Below are 20653 nucleotides of genomic sequence, written 5' to 3'. Positions count from 1 at the left end.
GATGCTCCTCCTGTCTCTGCTTCTGACAGTCGCTGGATAGACGCTCAACAGGGAAACACATCGCACCGTGTCTTCCTCTCAAACATACTGGATACTGGATGCCCCCTCCCGCTGTGCCGTACGTTGTTTTAAATTCACTTTACCGAGAAAACAGACGGAGACGGAATATTCAAAGGTAAATCGGCTCTTTTGAGGTTAACTTGGTGTCTTTGGATTTTAGTTGACTTTGTGGAAAGTGGACCCAGCCTCTTCTGTGATGTGATGCGGTGTGGTTCACTTGAAAGCAGCAGAGCTTAATTTGAGGGTTTCACGGACGATTTCAAATAGCAGGCTATGAAGTAGACCAAAATAAATGAAAATTTCCATGGTTTCTAGAAGCGCAACCTTTGGTGTTTTGCATGCAGTCACGGTTCATTTCAATAGGCTACAATTAGTTTAAGGTCCGCAATAATCAACCCCATGAAAGTGTGACATTAATCGACTATTGAATAGTTTACTGTTGAGTAAGATGCATATGCATGTGTATTGGGAAATGCGACAATTGTGATCTAATTTAAATGTGAAAATCATCCGTAATTGGCCAACCCTTTAACTTAAACATTTCATTTTTTTGCATTTTTCTCAGGTTTGATTTGACATAAGATTAAGATCTGTTCATTGTTGCTGAGAAGATTTTGAAAATAGATGCCCAATTGAACATACAAAATAATGTTGGCATGATATTATTCTAAAGAAGTCTTCTGATATTCATTATTGGCATTTGTAGACAAATTGTCTTTGTGGAGATCGTGGAAATCGTAGAGGATAGGCTACATGTCATATAGATGGTGCTTATCAGTAGGCTAGTGCTAGAAAACGCTCAGTTGTTATTTGAAATAGCCTACATCCTATAAGACAGAACTGGCTGATATCTGGCATCTGCCTATTAAATTAATCACATTCTGAAGGGAAAAGCAACCTTTTCCTGACATTCTGGCTGAAACATGTTGTGGAGATATTTCACAGTCTTGCTCTTGCACAGATGCACCGTGAAACAAAATAATAACACATTTTCTCTTTTTGGGCACTTGTAATGTCACGGAATGATGATAACGTGTTTCACTATTTTCAGAAGTTGTTGAATGGTGGTTTGAGTGCATGAATAATATTCTCATAACAATGACAGCAGTATAAACGGAGGCTTCACATTTAGAGATCGAAAGAGGGCAGCCTACAATTAAACTGTTTCATTTTTTTTCATAACCCATTAAATGTGCTAATATGTTTTGTGAAACATGGATGATTTTCCATTCATTTAAACTGAGGGCTATATATGCTTAACCACTTTATTCCTATACATCATCATAATTATGACAAATAGCTAAAACTGCAGGTCTACAAGCTCACAATACATAGCTGTGAGCTCCTGTTATCCGTTATTTTCGCTATTTTGTAAATGTTGAATTTAGAAAATTGTTGTCCTTTTTTTAAAACATTTTGACATTTTTGTAAAATAAATGTTTTGAAAATGTTCTCTTATAAAAAAAAACATGCCCAAATTAGGGAAGCCAGGTTGAAAGTAGTTAAGCAGCCATCTACGTCACTGTAACTAAAAGTAATTGCATTACACTGACGTACCTCTGTGCTGTGTTAAAACCTTTGTAATCTGATATTATCTGATATAAATCTCTGCCATCGTGACTTGAGACCTGAGGCAAAGGTCATGACAAATGTGGGAAATTAAATTCACACATGCAATGTACAACAAAATATATATTATTGCATAATGTGTCTTTCCTTTGCAGGTAGCTTTGGATCGAGGACAGCCTATTGAGACAGACTGCTTGTTTTGCTCTCCTTATCGCCCAGCGTTGCTCCATATGGCATATTTTCACATGGAGGATGCAGGGTGAAATGCCCCGAGCAAGGCTTCCACTCGCCCGCCAAGGACCGTTGGCATGAACATGAAGATTCAAACTGCCATTTCAACCGAGGAAAAACCGTGCACACACTAGCTGGCATCAGGAGGAGCCGTCCCGTAATTACATAAATTAGTCCAAGTGTGCCCAATGGATATTTCAATCCCTGTCACTTTGCTCTAAATAGCTATGGCAGGCAGGACCTTTAAACAGTTCAAACTATTTTGGCGCTGAGTGTGAGGTTTGGCCATTGGCCTGCATAGTGAGGTAATGATATTCACTCCAGGAGATTAGTGTTGGCCAAGCTTTCTGCTATGCAAACACATTATCCTATTTAGTCTTTTGTTGTACAATGCATCAGTTCATACCAAAATATCCATGTGGACAATCAATTATATGCCGATTAGTCTGTGTCAACCCAACACATATCTTGTCTGAGCATAACACCCTATAAAAATCCAACTAGTGCCCAGTATCCCTCTATTTGAATAGAACTCTTGGTCACACCATGGTTTTAGCAATGCGGCATGGTGCCCATGTCATATGGGCTGGCCTGCTCGTTTGTTGTTTGGTGGAGATTGGCGCTTGTCTAGAATTTACAGGTGCAGAGGGGCAGTGGGCTAGATTTCCAATGTGGAATGCATGTTGTGAAAGTGAAATGAGTTTCAACATGAAAACAAAGAGCTCTCATGGGTTGCTAGTTTACTTCGACGATGAGGGATTCTGCGACTTTTTAGAACTTCTCATACATAGTGGTAAACTCAGCCTTCGTTTCTCCATCTTCTGCGCTGAGCCTGCAACCGTCCTGAGTGACATTGCAGTCAATGACAGCCAATGGCACGCAGTTACAATAAGGAGAAACTTTAAAAATACAACCCTAATGGTGGACAATGAAGTGAAATGGATCGAGGTGAAGTCAAAAAGACGGGATATGACTGTCTTCAGCCATTTGTTTGTTGGTGGAATACCACCGGAATTACGATCCGTGGCATTGCGTCTTACATCGTCGGCGGTCAAGGACCAGGTGCCTTTCACTGGATGGATAACGGACATAAAGGTCAACAAAACGGAGTCAGTAATGGTCAACAGTGATGGGGTGATAAGCGACCTCTGTGGTACCGCCAACATGTGCTTAAATGGAGGAGTCTGCAGTATAATTAATGATGAACCAACATGCGACTGCTCCAGGACAGGCTTCCAAGGAAAGGACTGCAGTGAAGGTAAGATTCTGGATTCAGTTACTTTGAACCGTAGCTCTTTACAGCCCATCCATAGCTTGTATCTCAAAAGTAACACGTGCTGATCTTTTTTGTGTGAATTTCCCATGTAGCCAGCTTTCATAACCCTAAAATAATGCATCTCTTCTTTTGTTTGGCTAAAGACTACAGTATGTGCTTGTCTTAAATTGAAGGTTTGTGCTGTCTGTCATCACAGATTACTGTGATGCCGTTGTTTATACTGTAATGAGTGAATCTCCTGCAAGGCCTCGTTAGCAAAACATACAGGTGTTTCATCCCCAAATGTGTCTTCCACTCATCTGGAACAGATCTCTGGGGATTGGTTGCCCTATGAAATTCCATATCAGATGGCTTGCTGCAAATGTAACAAACAGGAATAGTCCGTTCTCAGTTCCAAGTCAAGTGGAACAAGCTTCGGTTGTACTCAGTTATTGAACACATAAAGTAAAAGGCACCAATAAAATGCACATACTGTAGCCTAGTGTAAAGTAGGGACATAATTAATGAGTTGAGTCTTCTGCAATACATGAATGGCAAGTGGGAGGGGGGAAAAGACCTGCATAATCATATCAAAATAGGCCATCAAATATTATATTAGTGAATTATATAGACTAAATGTATCATAATTGCATTGTCTTTAAAATTAGATGAATACTGATACAGGGCCCAAAAGCTATTATATAACCATTAACTTAAAAGTAATGTGAATTAACTTAAAAGTATTGGCCTAGTTAAACAGATTTTGTTATTATTCAGTTTTTACTGTGGTTTAATGTAAATTAACTTAAATTAAGAATGAATGAATATGTTATGGTCCAGTATTTTTACATAATACATGTGTACTGTCAGCAAAGCATTTTTTAGCATTGATAGCAACAATAACATAGTCCAGAGATCATTTAAAAATGAAACCATAGCCTAATTGTTACACTTTCAGCATGAATGAACACTCCTTTTGTTTGCGGACATAGACCTCCACCAATGGGAAGAAGTTTCAGGATGAAAATGAAAATGTCATTCTTACTAGCAATTGACATTTCCCTGCTGTAAGAAACTGCAGTCACTCAATGTTTTAATAGTATTTTTGTAGTAGATAACAGTAGCACAATTTGAAATTTGCACCCAATGGCCATGAACAATAATGAAGTCTGTGTTGAATAGAGAAAACCTTGAATAGAGAAAAGAAGCGCTGCCTCTTGGTCCTTGCAGTTGTGAACTGAAAACAGGTGCTCGTTATTGGCGAGGGTTCAATCATGAAAAAATTAAAAGAGGTCCAAGGCACTTGGCTCCAGTCAAGTGTTGGAGAAGTGTTGGTAATGTCCTTTGCCATGCCGTTATAATAAAGGCTTTTTTCCACTTGTCTGGAGCAGAGTACCTTGGACCTCTTATTATGTATTAATGAAGTCTGTGTGTTTGACTAGGGTTTGACGTGATTTCTGAATTCCTACAATGCCCATAATGCTTTAGTGCACTTCCCCTCATTGTGGAGAAGGGGGAGGCTGCATGGAGTGTGACTTTAGATGACTATAGTCCAAGGACTATTTAAAGAGGACGGGAAGCGAAGACCGTACAGTGGACTCCATGTTGCTCCCTGGAAGGAAAGAAACATGCGCAGTTGAGACCAGGAATAGATATGGTACAAATGTCCCAGCAGATGGCGTGATGCCACTGAAAGGAGAGATGCTTGTACATATGTCACGTCCGACCAACATTAATGTCTGTGTGATGATCCATGAAAACGTTAATATAAAAGGTAAAATGCAATGACGTGACATGATATACAAGCATCTCTCCTTTCAGTGGCATCACGCCATCTGCTGGGCCATTTGTGCCATATCTATATGATTTGTCATGTACAACTTCCTGGACTCAACTGCGCATGTTTCTTTCCTTCCAGGGAGCAACATGGAGTCCACCGTACGGTCTTCGCTTCCCATCCTCTTTAAATAGTCCTTGCTGTAATCCAGGAAGGAAGTCAGAGACCACATTGACAGGCTTTTTGGTCATGAACATGGCATCATGACTAAAACATTAAAAAGAAAAAAAAAATACACACACACCACACACACACACACACACACACACACACACACACACACACACACACACACACATACATATATATATATATATATATATATATATATATACACACACACACACACAAAACCCAGGAACGTGTTTCTTGTGTCCTAAACATCATGAAAATAAGCTAAAAGGGGTGAAGTGGCCCTTTAAGGTCTTTTGGTGAATGTTTTCCTAGACATACAGACGAATTCAGAAACGGGTCTCATGGTCGCAGCTTACGTATTTCCTGTAGGCGGACTCGACGTAGCTGCAGGGTTTAAACCCTCACCAGGCGCACCTCTTCTACTATAGTGAACGGCAGAGTGACTGATGTTAGTCTGCCTCAAACGTTACTCTTTTACCTGCTTTTTACTAACACTAACATTACAAAGATGCCCAGAACATCGGGATGAACCTATGTAGTTTATGGCTGCTCCAACAGTAGTGGCGACATAAAAAAAAAAAAAAAACTGAATGTCAAAATATCCACCGCGGTGGCTGAGACCAGAGCCATTGAGTAATGATGAGATGAAGCAGTGAAAGGTCCTGAGAGATACATAACGTCAGTCTTACCCAATACCCAATCTTTCTGTGTTATGAACACAAGGCTGCCGTACTTTATACCTCATACTTTAAATGCTTAGTATGAGGTATAAAGTACAGCAGCCTTGTTTTCATAAAACAGAAAGATTGGGTATTGGCCATTGGGTAAGACTGACGTTATGTATCTTTCAGGACCTTTCACTGCTTCGTCTCAACCATTACTAAAACAAATATGTTGCCACTACTGTTGGAGCAGCCATAAACTACACAGGTTCATCTCGATGTTCTGGGCATCTTTGTAATGTTAGTGTTAGTAAAAAGCAGGTAAAAGAGTAACTTTGAGGCAGACTAACATCAGTCACTCTGCCGTTCACTATAGTAGAAGAGGTGCGCCTGGTGAGGGTTTAAACCCCGCATCTACGTCGACTTCGCCTACAGGAAATACGTAAGGTGCGACCATGAGACCCGTTTCTGAATTCGTCTATAGGCCTACTGGCTTGTTTTGGGGCTTCCCTGAGATACAGGATGTTTATCTCAGGACAGCTCTGATACTTGAAAATGCCAAGCTAAGATTAGCCCTCTTGCATGCATTTTTAAATACCTTAAATATCTCATTGGATTAGACTGAAATATGAGTTTAATGCATAACTACCAAGTCTTATTTTAGGCACTTTACTTGCTGGGCCTATAATTAATTTAACAATGATGTGGCTGAACTAAATTATAGAAAAGGTTTGTCACCATGGGGGGTTTTCTTTATTCCTTTTATTCCCTTCATTTGGTGAGCGTCTTTTGTATAAAAATAATTTAGTCAAACGTCCATAAAGTATAATGGATGCAAAGTGTGCATTCCAGTGGTAATATGTTGCCTAGTGGAATTTACACGACAGACTGAAGACATGGTTTGATGTCATTAGGTTGAAAGGTACTGCACTGTTGGCTCATCATACATGACATTCATGGCTATCACTGGCAGTAAATGTTGTTGAACTTTAGCAATCAAATTACCTCATTGTGGTGCCATCAGTTCTGATCCATTAAAACAAACCCCCACTCCCAAAGTGACCTTTTCTGTCTTTCCTAAGGTCCATATTTGAGTTTTACATTCTGCTTTTGCACAGATAAGTGCTGTAAAGCTGTGTCTACCGTGTCTAGTCTAACGTCTCACTACTGTGTAAGAGACTGCAGTGTATGCCCTCAAGCAGAAGGTAAAGGCTCAAATTCTCTAGAAATCATAACACATATTTAACTTTCATGCAGTACAATTACTTGAGATTACACGAGATGCCACTGCTGCTGATACCTACTCAGGAACAGGCCATTGAATCCATGAACATTGTTTAGTTGTCGTAATGTGAACTGGAAGGAGATGGGGACATTGATAGTTTTTGTATGAAGCAGGGACCATTGTCATTGCAGAATGGCACTTATTGGTCACCACCTGAAAAACCTTGAGATGAGCTATACAAGAGTTGGTGAAATGTTGTTGAGTTACAGACACAAGAAAATGATGAGGTGTTCGATTTGGGGCGCTATAATACGTATTGAAAGTCTATGACTTGATTCATACTTACATAATTATGATCATTGATTTTTACTTCTAGTTGTGTGTGATGTTGCGTGGTATCGCTGATCTATAAGCTCATGTTGTGAGCTTATGTTATTTTCAGTGTGCAACACTGACATGCAGTGAAGAATGAATTGGCCTTATGTCTCAGCCCCACTGCCCCACTGTGTCCTATTTGTCCTAGAGTGGTGAGGTGACACTTAGTCCATCCGGACATATCAAACAATTCAGCCTCCGGGATCCAGGTTTTCCCATTCTTTGTCATTCAGTCCATTGCTGCCAAGCAGCTCTATTTATCCATGTTATTATTGTGACTGTATAAATTGGTCAAAATCAGAAACATCATCATCTCCATCCATACAAAAACAGCCCCAGCTAACTTCACAATAATAGTTTCGAAATCAATTTTAAAGGTCAGCTCGGATATAATTTACCTGAAATGAGCAGTGTTATTGTCCTCTGAAAATATAAGGTTGCTATGACTAAGTGGTAATGTAGAAATATATATTTCTCCACTTAGTGTCTAAGGCTTGGCACTGAGCCAATTCAGAACATCAACAATCATGACTTAAGCATGACATTGGCAGTGACAGCAACCTACAGCATACCTTCATAACTTCAGAATAGCAAGTTACTTATACATAATGCATTTTTTTGTATTGATTTTGATTACATTTCCTTATTGGACAGTAATGCAGAAAATCCGATATTCCGCATGCATGCATATATTCACATGCACACTCCTCATACCTTTTTTCACTAAAAAAAAAACTAGGGCTGTCAATCGATTAAAATATTTAATCTGATTAATCGCATGATTGTCCATAGTTAACTGTGATTAATCGCAAATTAATCGCATATTTTTTATCCGTTCTAAATATACCTTAAATCAGTGGTTTTCAAGATTTTTCATATCAAGGTCCATTATTTATTCTGCATTTGAGCCACGGACCACCATTTGATGACATTTAGCCTTCCAGACCCAAACTAAAGAACTGTATTGATGTTGGCCAATGGTACCATTACGAGAGATAACAGGCCATGTTGATCAAAATAACATGTTTTCTAAGTTTTCTAATTGTGTAGACTTAAATTAACTTAAGTAATGCAGCTGTTTAACAATTATTCAACTCAGTGTAAAATTGCCATGCGTCTCTCAACCATTCTGTCAAACTTCACAGTGCGTTAATCGCGCGTTAAAAAAAATAGTGCCGTTAAAAGGATTGTGAGTTAACTAGTTAATAATGCGTTAACTTTGACAGCCCTAAAAAAAACACATACAAACTAATATAAATAAAAACTAAGCCATGATGACTAAAACTATGACTAAATATCCTGTCGACAAACAACAAATAAAAACTAAACTAAAATGTTAGGAAGGGACTAGTGGACAAGAGAGTCCACTAGTCATTTTTCACTTGGTTGAATGCTGAAAATAGCCGATCTACAAGCTCACAACGCGTCAACTTTAGTCAACTAATATCTCATATTTAGTCGGCAGTAACACTAAAACATTCCAGGTGACTAAAATGCGACTAAAACTAAATAAACTATTCAAGAGACTATAATATAGTCTCTTGAATAGTTTATTTTTATTTTTTAACTAATAGTTTTTAGTTTTAGTCATATTATGACTAAAACTAAAATAGAAATTTGCTGCCACAAACAACGCTGCCACCATTTCAATCCCAGCCCATCCGTTAATATTCTCATGCTGCCTCCCACATAGTGGCTTCAAATGCTTCTCTAGACTAACCTTTCATGTCAAGGACCCCAAACTTGATATATGTATTTGGTGATGGCGTTGGCGTTTCAAAAACATAAAAAAGCAAACAAATCAAATGCATTAAATGAAATTATTTTGCAAATAATAGAATCGTTTCTATAATGAGTTGACCTTCTCCGTTGCCTTGGACAGAGCATAAATTATAGTTTCCCTGACACCATGCATTTGTTTTTTGTTTGTTTGTTTGTTTGTTTATTTATTTATTTATTTATTATCTGAATTAATTAATTAATCTATTCATCATGAGTATAGGAGGTACGTAAGGAGGTACGTACAACATGGTACTTTGTCTTTCTTTTCTTAATAAGTACTTCAAATAAGTTCTGAAGCTACTGTATTAGCTCAAAAACATTCAACGTTTAGGCGTGTTGCATGTAGATGGGCTCCTTTAGGTCTATTATTACAGTACACAGAGGAGTTAAGATGGCAGTTATACAGCTTGGAGGTATGTGAGGACGCTAGTAGCTGCATCAAAAGGGAGAGATGCAAGCCATGCTATATCACAGCACACTCGAGCAAAGCAATATTTTGATTCAAGTTAGTTGTTAAGTGTTTCTGATGTGTCAGCTTGCTTTTCTGGGTTGTTGGTTGGCTAAAAATATCTTCCAGACTCCAGACAAGCTAAGTTTAGGTCTGTTGAACCGGGAAGGCTTTCTGTGACAATGGGTGCTTTATACTGTTTGGAGTTGCACATCTTCATCTTCTTGGGCTAGATTTATCTGATAATCAGACATTGCAGTATGTTGTTGGTTCTCAACCTTTTTGTGTCACAGACCATCTCAAACTACACTGTACAATCCAGTTATTACACACGTTAAGCTTGCATGTGTCAGAACCTCAGTTGAAAATATTGTGTGTACGGTGTTAGATGTGTGATATTTTTTTAAGGATCTTAGTATCTTACTAACGGAAAGGATGCGTCCACCGTCCACAGGCTGTTGAGAGCCACGTTTCATGTATTGTGACGTCCATTAACTGTTGTCATAATATGAACATATCTTGAACTTTCCTGGAGAAAGTTTATGTGGCAGGAGCAAATCCCCTGTGTGCTGTAGGGATCGAGTGCAGAGCCAGTGTGAACAGTCTGTCTCATTGTGGCCAGTGCCACACACACATACGTGTGCACTCACTACAAACACACTTCCCCTGAAAGTTTACTGAAATATCAACAAAGACATTTATTTATTTATTCAGATTTTCATTTCTTTGAGCCCATTAGGAAAAGCATCTGGCGAACCCCGCAAATTATTTGGTGACCCCTCGGGGGGGTCGTGACCCTCAGGTTGAGAACCACTGCAGTAGACCACATGAACAGAGAGATCCAGGTCTTATGCACTGTACACAGTCTTGTTTGTCCTCATACTATCCTTATACATCATCTTTATATAACTCGATGGTTCCCTTATGCTACTGTACTGTATATTACAGTAGTGTGGGGTTTTTTTGCATCTGGGTTGCATTAATTACCCATTCCCTGACACTGTTTCTTTGCACACAATTTCAGTGTCTGTTTGAGCACATTGATGGTGTCGTTAAGTCAGCATTAAATTAAAAGAACAGGGGACGGTGGGGAGTGCACGGGCAATCTGTGCCAGCTTGTTGTTGGCTGCAAAGAGGACATGCAAGTTCATTGGTTTATTATCAAAGGATCCTTAAATGTGGAAAAGGCATTTTACCACCACTAGAGAGCATATTTTTATAATACCTAATGCTCAATAACTTCTATTTTTTGATTATGTGGTTGCCTCACTTTGCTGTGAAATAATTTAGATTTTGCCACTCACATTAAAATAATTAATATTTGAATATACCCCTTTCTGATTTGTTACTGTTCTTACATTTGTAGTCTACTTTTTCTTTACATTTGTGCAGTTCAATTGAAACTGAGGAGTTTACTGTGCACAACTGGTTTTGGAAAACAGTACTGGAAAAACATCCCAGTATTGCTTTCACATATGTTGTCAATGTCAAATGTAATTAGAAAATGAATACATTTTAGAACTAGAAAAGTGTGCACAGGCCGGGTTGCCTATACCCAGGGCCCACAAACTGTGGTCATAGCCACTTGAATTGAGAACAGAAAAATATAACTCATACATGTTGATCACATGACCCCAGAAATAAGTAGCAAAGAGTAGCAAAAGTGTGTTTTGAAGAAAACACACTATGGCAGTAATCTGGCACAAACAAAGGCTTATAAATTGTGTAATGATCCAAGGAATTCAGGGAAGAGTTCAAGAGTTATTTGCAAAAATGTGTTGTTGGGCTGTTGTAGTGTCATCATGAGGAGATTTGAAGATGTGGGAGAGAGTTTCTCCCTTCGCTTAGTGGGAATGTGCATGCGAAGTTTGCCTGGAATCAGGCCTTGCATTCATGGTGTGTGGCATTTTGTGCAAAACAGACACCGGCGTCCAGAAAGGTTGGAAGCCAATCATAGTCCGATTCGTCTTGATCACATGACTGCAGAGATAATGTATACCGATTTGCGTGAGGTTTGGACAAAATCTGTAGGACTAGTAACAATAAATGCGTTTGGGAAAAATCTGCCTCCTGGTGGCGCTATAAAAAGCCATATTCCTCCAGGGAGTATGTGGACATTTTTCACGCCGATCAGTCCAATGGTGCCGAAGATTAGCTGTAGCCTGCCCTACACAGACGGATGGACAAAAACACACATGCGCACACACGCACATGCACGCATGCACGCACACACACAGTATATGGCTAGTCTCTCGCAGCAATGCCGTAAAAATAAAGTATATATTGAGGAATAACAAAAGACAGAAAGTTTGATATACTGTATGAAAAGACCTTTCGATGCCTTTCAAAGTGCTGTATGTGAGGGACTTTTGATACATAATAAAATGTGTGTATCACATTCACAATATACATCAGTAATGAAGGTCCATTTATATCACATTTTCTATTGCATTTTGCCAGTTTGAGTTGCACTTCTGTCACACATTCTTACTGTCATCTAATGTACATTGCAGTGGATTATGGCTCTCCCTCTGCTCTTCTGTTTGGCAAGCTTTCAAATCATTTTCCATGAACATTTTACAATGCTTATACTATCATATAAAACCTTTAGGGTACACATAGTCCCAAAGTAATTGCACATCAGGTTCTGGGTTAGAGTATAAAATAATAAAACTGGACCCACACTTCTGGATTTAAATGTCCAGCATTTCCACAGCAACATGTACACATTCTGCTACATTTCAGAATAGAGAAATACATGATGCAAACTGGAGAAGAACCATGTGCGCTGAGTGGAGAAAATTAACTACTTAAGCCTTATTTATACTTACACAGCTAGGACAGACGGACAGGGGTGAACCTCCATGTGGCCTAGCGGAGACAATTATCTTCTGTGAGTTATTGCTTAGTTGCCTAGGCTCCAATGTAGGCAGTGGAACTTACCTATGTTACGTACACGAGTAATTGGGGTGGGAATAAGTCTCTCCCTCTTCCAAACATGACTGTATCTATTCTGAGGATTATGACACAATGTGTAATAAGCTACCTCAGGGGTAGGCTACTGTAAAAGAAGAAAAAAACCGAAAAACAAAAGCGAATTATTTAAAATCGAGCATTTGTACCGTTTTGCGACTAATGAGACACGTTTAGGACAGACATTCGCCCTCGGTCAAACATCACAATCATTATAGTGTTTTTTGTAACGTTGCTCATTATTTCAGCACATTGTCATGAATATGAATACATCGTAAAAAAATATGGAGTGTAATTGAGTTGAATGAAAAGTTACTGTGCAGGCTATACAGAAGATTGTCTTGGGGAGTCGAGTTCTATAGCTGTCAATACTGTACAGTGTACGTTGTGTCATTCCCTTTTTATTTCTGCTTTAGTTATAGGTCAATGTACAGAGACAGGAAACCAAGATGTGAGAGAGGAGAGACAGTTGAGACAAAAAGAAAGGGGTTGGATTTAAACCTAGCACTCACAAGGAGCATAATGCCACTGTCAGGTGGAAACCATAACAGTAACCTTTTCAGAAAATGCGTTTTCCAATGGATCCAATTTGTTTGTTTAGTCATAAACGCGTATTATGACTTTAAAATCGATTAAACATTTATATAACCCATTAGTAAGTAAGTAAGTACATTTTATTTATATAGGGCTCTTCCAGGGCTATTGGAAGAGCATTCCAGAGTTTGGCTGCTACAGCCTGAAAAGCTTTGTCACCATTTGTCTTTAGTTTGGTAGAGGGTGGGTCTATCAGACCCTGTTCTGCAGACCTGAGGGCACATAACGTGGCACCAGGTCAATTAAGTAACCCGGGGCCTGACCATGCATGGCTCTAAAAGTGAGCATCAGAACCTTAAACTGGACCCTGAACTTCACCGGGAGCCAGTGCAAGGAGGCCAGGACTGGCGTGAAGAGACAGGCATGAATAATGAATTCCAGTTCTGTGTATGAGACTATGGATCTGAGCTTGGCAATGTTTCTGAGGTGGAAAAAGCATGGGGCACGGTGGCACAGTTGGTAGTGCTGTCGCCTCACAGCTAGAAGGTCCTGGGTTCGATTCCCGCTCGGGACGCTGTGGATGCTGGCGGCGTGTTTCCTCCTCCGCGTCATCAGTGCCCATACCCGAAGGCGGGGTTGGCGAAAGGGCCTTTCTGTGTGGAGTTTGTATGTTCTCCCCGTGTCCCCTAGGGTAGGTACCCTCACAAAAACATGCAGTAATCCTGGTCTCTAAACTGCCTCCCCCTGGCCAGCCGGGGCGCCTGATTGAGGGGAAAGGAACTGGTTGGAATAACGTGTTCCTTCCACGCGCTACGTCCAACCAGGGAAACTCCCCCCTGTCAGGTGTAAAGGAGCAACTTGGACACTCAGCATGAGTTCAAGTTCGTTGCTCTCCCCAGGTTGGCGGTGGGTTTGTAGAGCCCAGGATCACATTAGATAATTGACACAGGGGTGAAAAATGGGTTACAAAAATCGTGGGATAAAAATTATTAAAAAGAAAAAAGAAAAAGCATGTCCGGGTAACTGAATTGATGCGAGTGTCGAGGTGCATTGACTGATCAAAGTAGACGCCAAGGTTTCTGAGGGTAGGACACACGTTGGGTTTGAGTGGCCCAATACAGTCTATCACCTTGGGAACAATGTTTTCGGGGCTACAATGATTCATGATTTAATTATTCAACTGCAGGAAGTTATCTGCCATCCAGGCCTCTCATTGAGAGAAATACATTTATTTAAAATAATTACTGGCTGAACCCTGTCGTGATATTTCTGTGATATGGACTGGAGAAATTATCTTTTGAGATCATTGATGTTTAATTAAAGTATGTTGCAATGACGGCAAACAATTACAATTTCATAATTAATCAATAGGAAACATCACATTCAATCATTAAAATGATTATGATTGTATTATGTTTTTAATTTAAAAAAAAATAAGATTTATATAATTAGATTGTATAGTAAGCGGCATAAGGTAATAGTCATATGGAATAAACATCTGATTGTGCTGTGACCACCCCCCCACAACCACCCTTACATAATACGTAAGTTAATGCCTAGCTTATAGCCTAATGCAATAGTTCTGTACAATAGCCTCTTCTGACCAATCATTCGGTGCTGGCTGCACCGTGGCCATAGAGCATCGAAGTCTGACGTCAATATCGGTAGAGGGCGCTAAGTCCACGGGTTCATGTCATTTTTATTTGCATTGTAAACTCCATAGGGGAATTTTAGATCTCCTCATATAAGTGTGTTTGAAAAATAAACAAATCATCCAGGCCGTTTCACTCATATGGATGTGAAGAATCAACTGACTACAAGAAAGTACTAATGTATAGTAGTACTACTAATGTTACTGCTGCAGAATTAGTAACATTTTCGGTAGAAAAATACTGTATCAAATATGAGTGACTGACTGTCATTAACGATACAAAGACACCTCCGCGACAATATCGCCGAAATGCCCATTTTAAGATTCCCATGTTATTCTCCATAGAGAAAAACTTCCATGAACCAGGGGATAAGCGGGTGATGTCAGGACTCCAGCGCTCTATTCAAGCTAAACAATGCCCCTGCACAAAATGGACAATATTGTATCTATCTGGAAAGTCCAGGGATATCTGTCTGTCTGTCTGTCTGTGTTGTACACATTGGGCCTGATTCTTCAACGCGTTTCCGCTGATATAATGACGTGACGCTAGCGGAAAGGCATTTACGTGGATTTCCCACATTAATTTGGAATTCATGGAAATGGCCGTGAACTTGACGTTCACGTAGGTTGTTCGGAAACTCCGTCAAATCCCACGGGACGTCTTTAGGTGGCGGAGAAATTTGCGGAAGCATACACTTGCATATAGATTTATTCAGAAGGCATTAGTCTTCTTGCTGAATCAATAAATTGTTCCCAAATCTCAGATAAAATATGTAGGCATGTGTCCCCAACATATTGGTCGATCAGCACATAAATAAATTATAGCCTATATAATATAAAAGCTGAGTGCACTTGTATGCCTAAATGCATGCATTCTAGGCAAGTTAGCCTATAGAGTCCCATACAGAAACTGCCCCTGCAGTGCAAGCCCGACACCTTTTTATTTATTTATTAGGATATTACTATAGCATGCGCGATTGCGCTTCTCACTTGACAGCTTTCTACTCGCAGTGCAACGCGTTGTGAGCTTGTAGATCGGCTCTCGCGCATGTTAAAAAACAAACTCACAATTATAATAAGAACATAGGCTTATCTGCATTCTGCACTGTACGATTCTGCACTGTACGAATCCAACATTGTTTAGTGTAGTAATGCCTGCAGTAGGCGGCAGGCCTATTGAATTTTTTTTGTTACGGAGCTCCTTGAGTCAGTTGACTGTCGGTCGGTGTGTGTGTGTGTGTGTGCAGGGTGTGTGTAGTGTGTGTGTGAGTGTGTGGGGGGGGGGGGAGACAGCAGCGTGCTGCCGATCCGATTCACATTGGAAAATGAATAGGGCTATATAGCCCTATATAAAAAATAGAAGACCACATTAGCCTGGCATAGCGTGTTTGAAATTCGGCCAGTCATATCAGTTTTAAGCCAGCTCACCTCCACCTGCGCTTGTTCACAAACATGACGGACAGACTTTATAATAATGTATATTGATATTGATCACATGCATGGATGCCACACACAGAATAGTTTAACTCACTGGATAAACTCACTGGATTATAATTTCTTCAGACAAGAGGATCCCAGGCCTACGAGGTAGGCCTATAATTATTCACTTATGAATGTATAGGCTATACTGTTCTTTATCGCGCAAACAGTGTCGAGGGCCCATGCCCCCCTCCCTCTCTCTCTCTCTCTAGCTCTCTCTCAAAAGACGACTTTTGCATTGACATATATCCGATATTTTAAATATCGGATATGTTTTACCTCTGCAAAGGTGTGAGTGAGCACCCGCCTTGGTCCCGAACTTAATTAAATAAATTATAATTATATTGCTTCAGCGGAGCACGCACCGTTGTAATCTTTTTATTTCCTTTGGTGTCCTTTGATGGATTGATGTCAGTTTGTACATATATAGTAGCCTACAGTGGTAATATAGCCTACAATGGTGCAAAAACGACATAACATAAAAGCCCTAACTGTCCTGCTCCTACATGTGTAGAATTATTAAATTAATAGAGTGCAGGCTATATTCATAGCAGTGACCGCGGCTGTGATTTCTTTCCAGCAATCATTTTTATTGTAATTTGTGAAGCTGCTATATAGTCTGCGGCTGCAAAGCCTTTTTTATTTTTTTGACAGATGGATCTCAAACTGCAGTCTGCTGAGTCAAGCTTGAAGCCTTTTATGGTGCGATATGGGGCGTGGATCAATGCAGATGAGGTTGTCGGGGCTTTTCCGATCACTTTGCACCCACTGAATTCAGTATGACATACACCTGCGATACGCCTGCGTACCTGTGGTACACACCACTCTCTGAATATCACGTCATCTCAACGTAGCTTGATCGGACGGATAAATACGATATCTGTTTCCGCCACAGTGTAACGGTGGCGTATTTCTTTTTAATGAATTAGGACCTGTATGTCTATATATAGACGTATATTGCTGAGGACCCAAGTGAGTGCAGTGTGAAGTGTGAAGTCAATTGGATGAGCAGTTGGATGACTAGTCTATCCATATAAATTCCAGGAATCTGTGTCTGTCTGTCTCTCTGTGACTCTGTGTATCTGTCCATCGCATATCTGGAAGAAACAGACGCTCCTAACAGCCACGCACGGAATGGGCACTGGTTAATATAAAAACACGAGCTGCCTAGGATAAAACAAAAATCCAATAAATACATCTCGCTTTCTTACTCCCCAGTGACACAAAGAAACATTGCCAAGGTTACGGGACCCAGGATGAGCAGTGCTTCAGCAGAGCTAACAAAAGCCCATCGCTCCATAGTACATGAAATCAGCGATTCCCAATATGCGGGCTTTGAGGATATTGCAAGTGGGCCTCCAAATAAAACATTTAGATAATATAACATTATTGAAAAGAATAATGGTATTTCTTCTTCAACACCTTGACATTTTTGTTTTCATTGTGATAGCAATACTGTTCATAAAGTATACTACGTTAGTTCCATTGATCGAAGCATGAGCAAAATTGATTGATTGATCATTAAAATAAACCACCCATGATCCGACCACTGGACTCGGCTGCCCTGTCCAGTGGTCAGCTGCACTGACTAGACCACACTGTCCTGAAAACAGTGAGATCTGATATGTCCCCCACACGTCACACTGAAACCCTCAGCCTCCTCATCATCCCTCAGCCTCCACATCATCCTGCTTGCTAATCTGAAAGAAGAGCCATTTACTGTACCTCCCTGCCCTCCCATTCCATACCTTTACAGTATGTTGGAAAGGAGAGCAGCTGCTCAAGCTTAATGGATGATAATTGAATGTTATCAACGTTTCTGTTACTCCCAGTCAAGCTGTGTTTACAGTGTTGACTACTATATTTTCTGTGGTTGTTTGTGCAGTTGTTTAATGTTTACCAGTGCCAGTCTATAGTGCTGGTTGGAGACTTGGAGAGTAAGGCTGCACGATTAGCAGCGTTCATACTATGGGTTTTATCTCCCATGCATTGGCTTAGAGGCAGCCAATCATGACTAGGTCATCAACATTGAATTCATAGCCAGGAGCACCTGTTCTAGACCGGATCAGGCGATTTAGGAACACAGACCAGGCGTTCCTTCGAGGTGGAAAGTCTGGTGATGCGAGGTTATGCTGGTAGTACACTAAGCTCATAGCAAAACTCAGAGATTTCTGATCCTCTATACTTTTACCTGATACAAAGTAAACATAAATCAACACAATCACTTCAAAAAATAATAATTTACCTTTTCATTACATAATTTAAAAGCTTTTACTTTGATCAGATGAAGGGATTACTGGATTTGCCACCAGACCTGTCAATCTACCTCCAACCAACAAATTCCATCTCTCTCTCTCTCTCTCTAGCACGCACACACGCACGCACGCACGCACGCACGCACGAGACAATTACATAAATGCACTGCTCTGTGCTTGATAAGAACTCTTCTCATTACATGGATGCACTGCTCAGTTCCATATTTTATCATCATCCAAATGGAATCATGTTATGATGTGTTAGATATACAGCTAAACACAACAGCTTGCATGGCTAAAAGTAGGACAACGTTAAATAATACTACTGTATTTTGTTTGGCTTTTAATACATCTTTTAATTAATCATATATTCATGAAGCTCAGTTTACATTGGCTGATGAAATAAATATCATAATGCTTTGATTTCGTGCTGATATATAGGCTTTTTGCACTCTATAGCTTGTGCACAGAATACATAGGCTACCATGTCCCTCATTAAATTCCAGTAATACAAAATAAAACGGTAATAAAACTGTTGTGGAGTTTAATGAAGTGCATGGTAGCCTATGGTAGCCTACGTATGTTCATTTTTGAATAAGTATGCTTCACAAGCTTTCTAGATTGGAAGTAGAACGACAAAGATGACTCACCTTTCCGTGTGTCATGGTGACACCAATTAAGGACTCAGTGAGCAAGTAAACACCACAGTAATAGATGTGCCTCTGATTTTTGCAACGACATGGTTATTGTCCGTGATTTTGACCTGAACCTTTACCTGAAGGTTCTTCAACCCAAACCCTAATCAGGTCTTTAGTAGGCCTACCCACAAAGTGGGTGGGTGTCTATCCCTTCTAGAGTTATTTTGCTAACAGACAAACTGACACATCTTGCAGTCTACATTACAAGCTGTTATTTTTTTGTGAAGAGATTTGAGGTAGAGTTCAAGGTGGCCATGTCAATGAAGTATACTAGTATTATGATTATGTATTTTCTCCCCTCATGTTCTGCACTGCTCTTAATGCCAGTACCAACACTTTTCATACTACATGATTTAGACTTGCTGACAGGCCCACATATTCAGCCTGCTTGATACGTCTCGGGTATCTGGGAAGCATTGATGCTCACATTGAGTCTTTGAACAGTATACACATACGCAATCAAAGCTCATGGGAGTGAGCACTGATTTGCCTCAGATCTGGGGCTTTTGGCAGCGTTATCTCAAAACGGTCTGTGAGTGGAAGATTGTGTTGTCTGAACTCGGCATTACACACAGCGCAATCCTAGGCTGAATGCTAATTTCAGAGTTAAATTCATTCAGAGTTAAATTCACACAGAATTGTGTGAACATACAGTGTCCCAGCCATTGCTGAAGCCATTCTGGCAGCTGGTGGCAACCAACAGCAGATCAAGCATATTGGTTTCTGTTCACTTTATTTTAGTTCTAGGTTTGGTTTCTTATAGGTGCAGTAGTTGTAGGTTACTGAACTTTAAGAGAATTGCAAATCATAGCTCTCCGGACATAATTCTTGAAAAACTATATCAACAGTGCAGTGACTATTCGGGGCGTGGCATGGCTTGTGTGAAGTCGATCGAATAAATGGTTCTCGAAATATGCATACACTGTAGGAAAGACAGACGCTTGCAGATCTTCCTGGAAATATAGATGGATTTTAATGAGTCAAGTAACAATTGGCTGAACTTATTTTTAAGCATAGTCACACTGAAAGCTTGTCCTGTATAATGTATAACGTTGGCCTCTTGCCCAGTCACAGAGAAGTGTGTGAATAGTTTCTGGTTTTCTTGCTACCTTGCTGTTACCTCTGATGATTCAGCTGAGCTCAGCTCTTTTTCCCCCAGCACTCATTTCACTGTTAGCTCCGTCTTGACATCTGACTGACTAGAGAGACTAATATAATTATCATTTACCAAGTTGATTACCATTCTAAATTAAAATGATTTTCTGAAAACGGCTCATTTCCATGAAACGTTTTGAAAATCATTTCACAATTACTTCCCCATGCGTTGACAAGCTCAAAGGATTGATCTTGATGATGATTATGTAGATTATATCATTTTCATTCCTAGTAGCTGGCGAATAATAAAAACTGGAATTGTCATGTGCATTAAAACTACCTTTTCATATCTTCAAATACCTGCTATTTTCGCTGAATGCCAGAATAGG

General features: G+C 39.9%; 1 protein-coding gene across 18 annotated transcripts in view; it reads left to right on the top strand.

The window, feature by feature from the left end:
- Positions 1 to 2406: 2406 nt before the first annotated feature.
- The window catches only part of LOC310866120 (neurexin-1a), a gene marked incomplete at its 5' end in the record, with an annotated part of 455952 nt that continues 437705 nt past the window's right edge, over positions 2407 to 20653 (top strand). For 8 of the 18 annotated variants that reach the window (XM_083775482.1, XM_083775497.1, XM_083775483.1 and 5 more), the window contains one exon: positions 2407 to 3118. In XM_083775482.1, coding sequence (XP_083631608.1) covers positions 2407 to 3118 — 712 coding nt within the window. Of the gene's footprint in view, positions 3188 to 20653 lie in introns of all 18 variants that reach the window. The other 10 variants (XM_083775499.1, XM_083775495.1, XM_083775496.1 and 7 more) reach the window with 3 other exon arrangements.

This window comes from Protomyctophum parallelum, assembly GCF_964188405.1.
Source record: "Protomyctophum parallelum genome assembly, chromosome: 10".
In the NCBI taxonomy this organism is placed as follows: Eukaryota; Metazoa; Chordata; class Actinopteri; order Myctophiformes; family Myctophidae; genus Protomyctophum; species Protomyctophum parallelum.
Note: the sequence above shows the minus strand (reverse complement) of the source record. Positions and strands in the feature narration are given on the sequence as shown.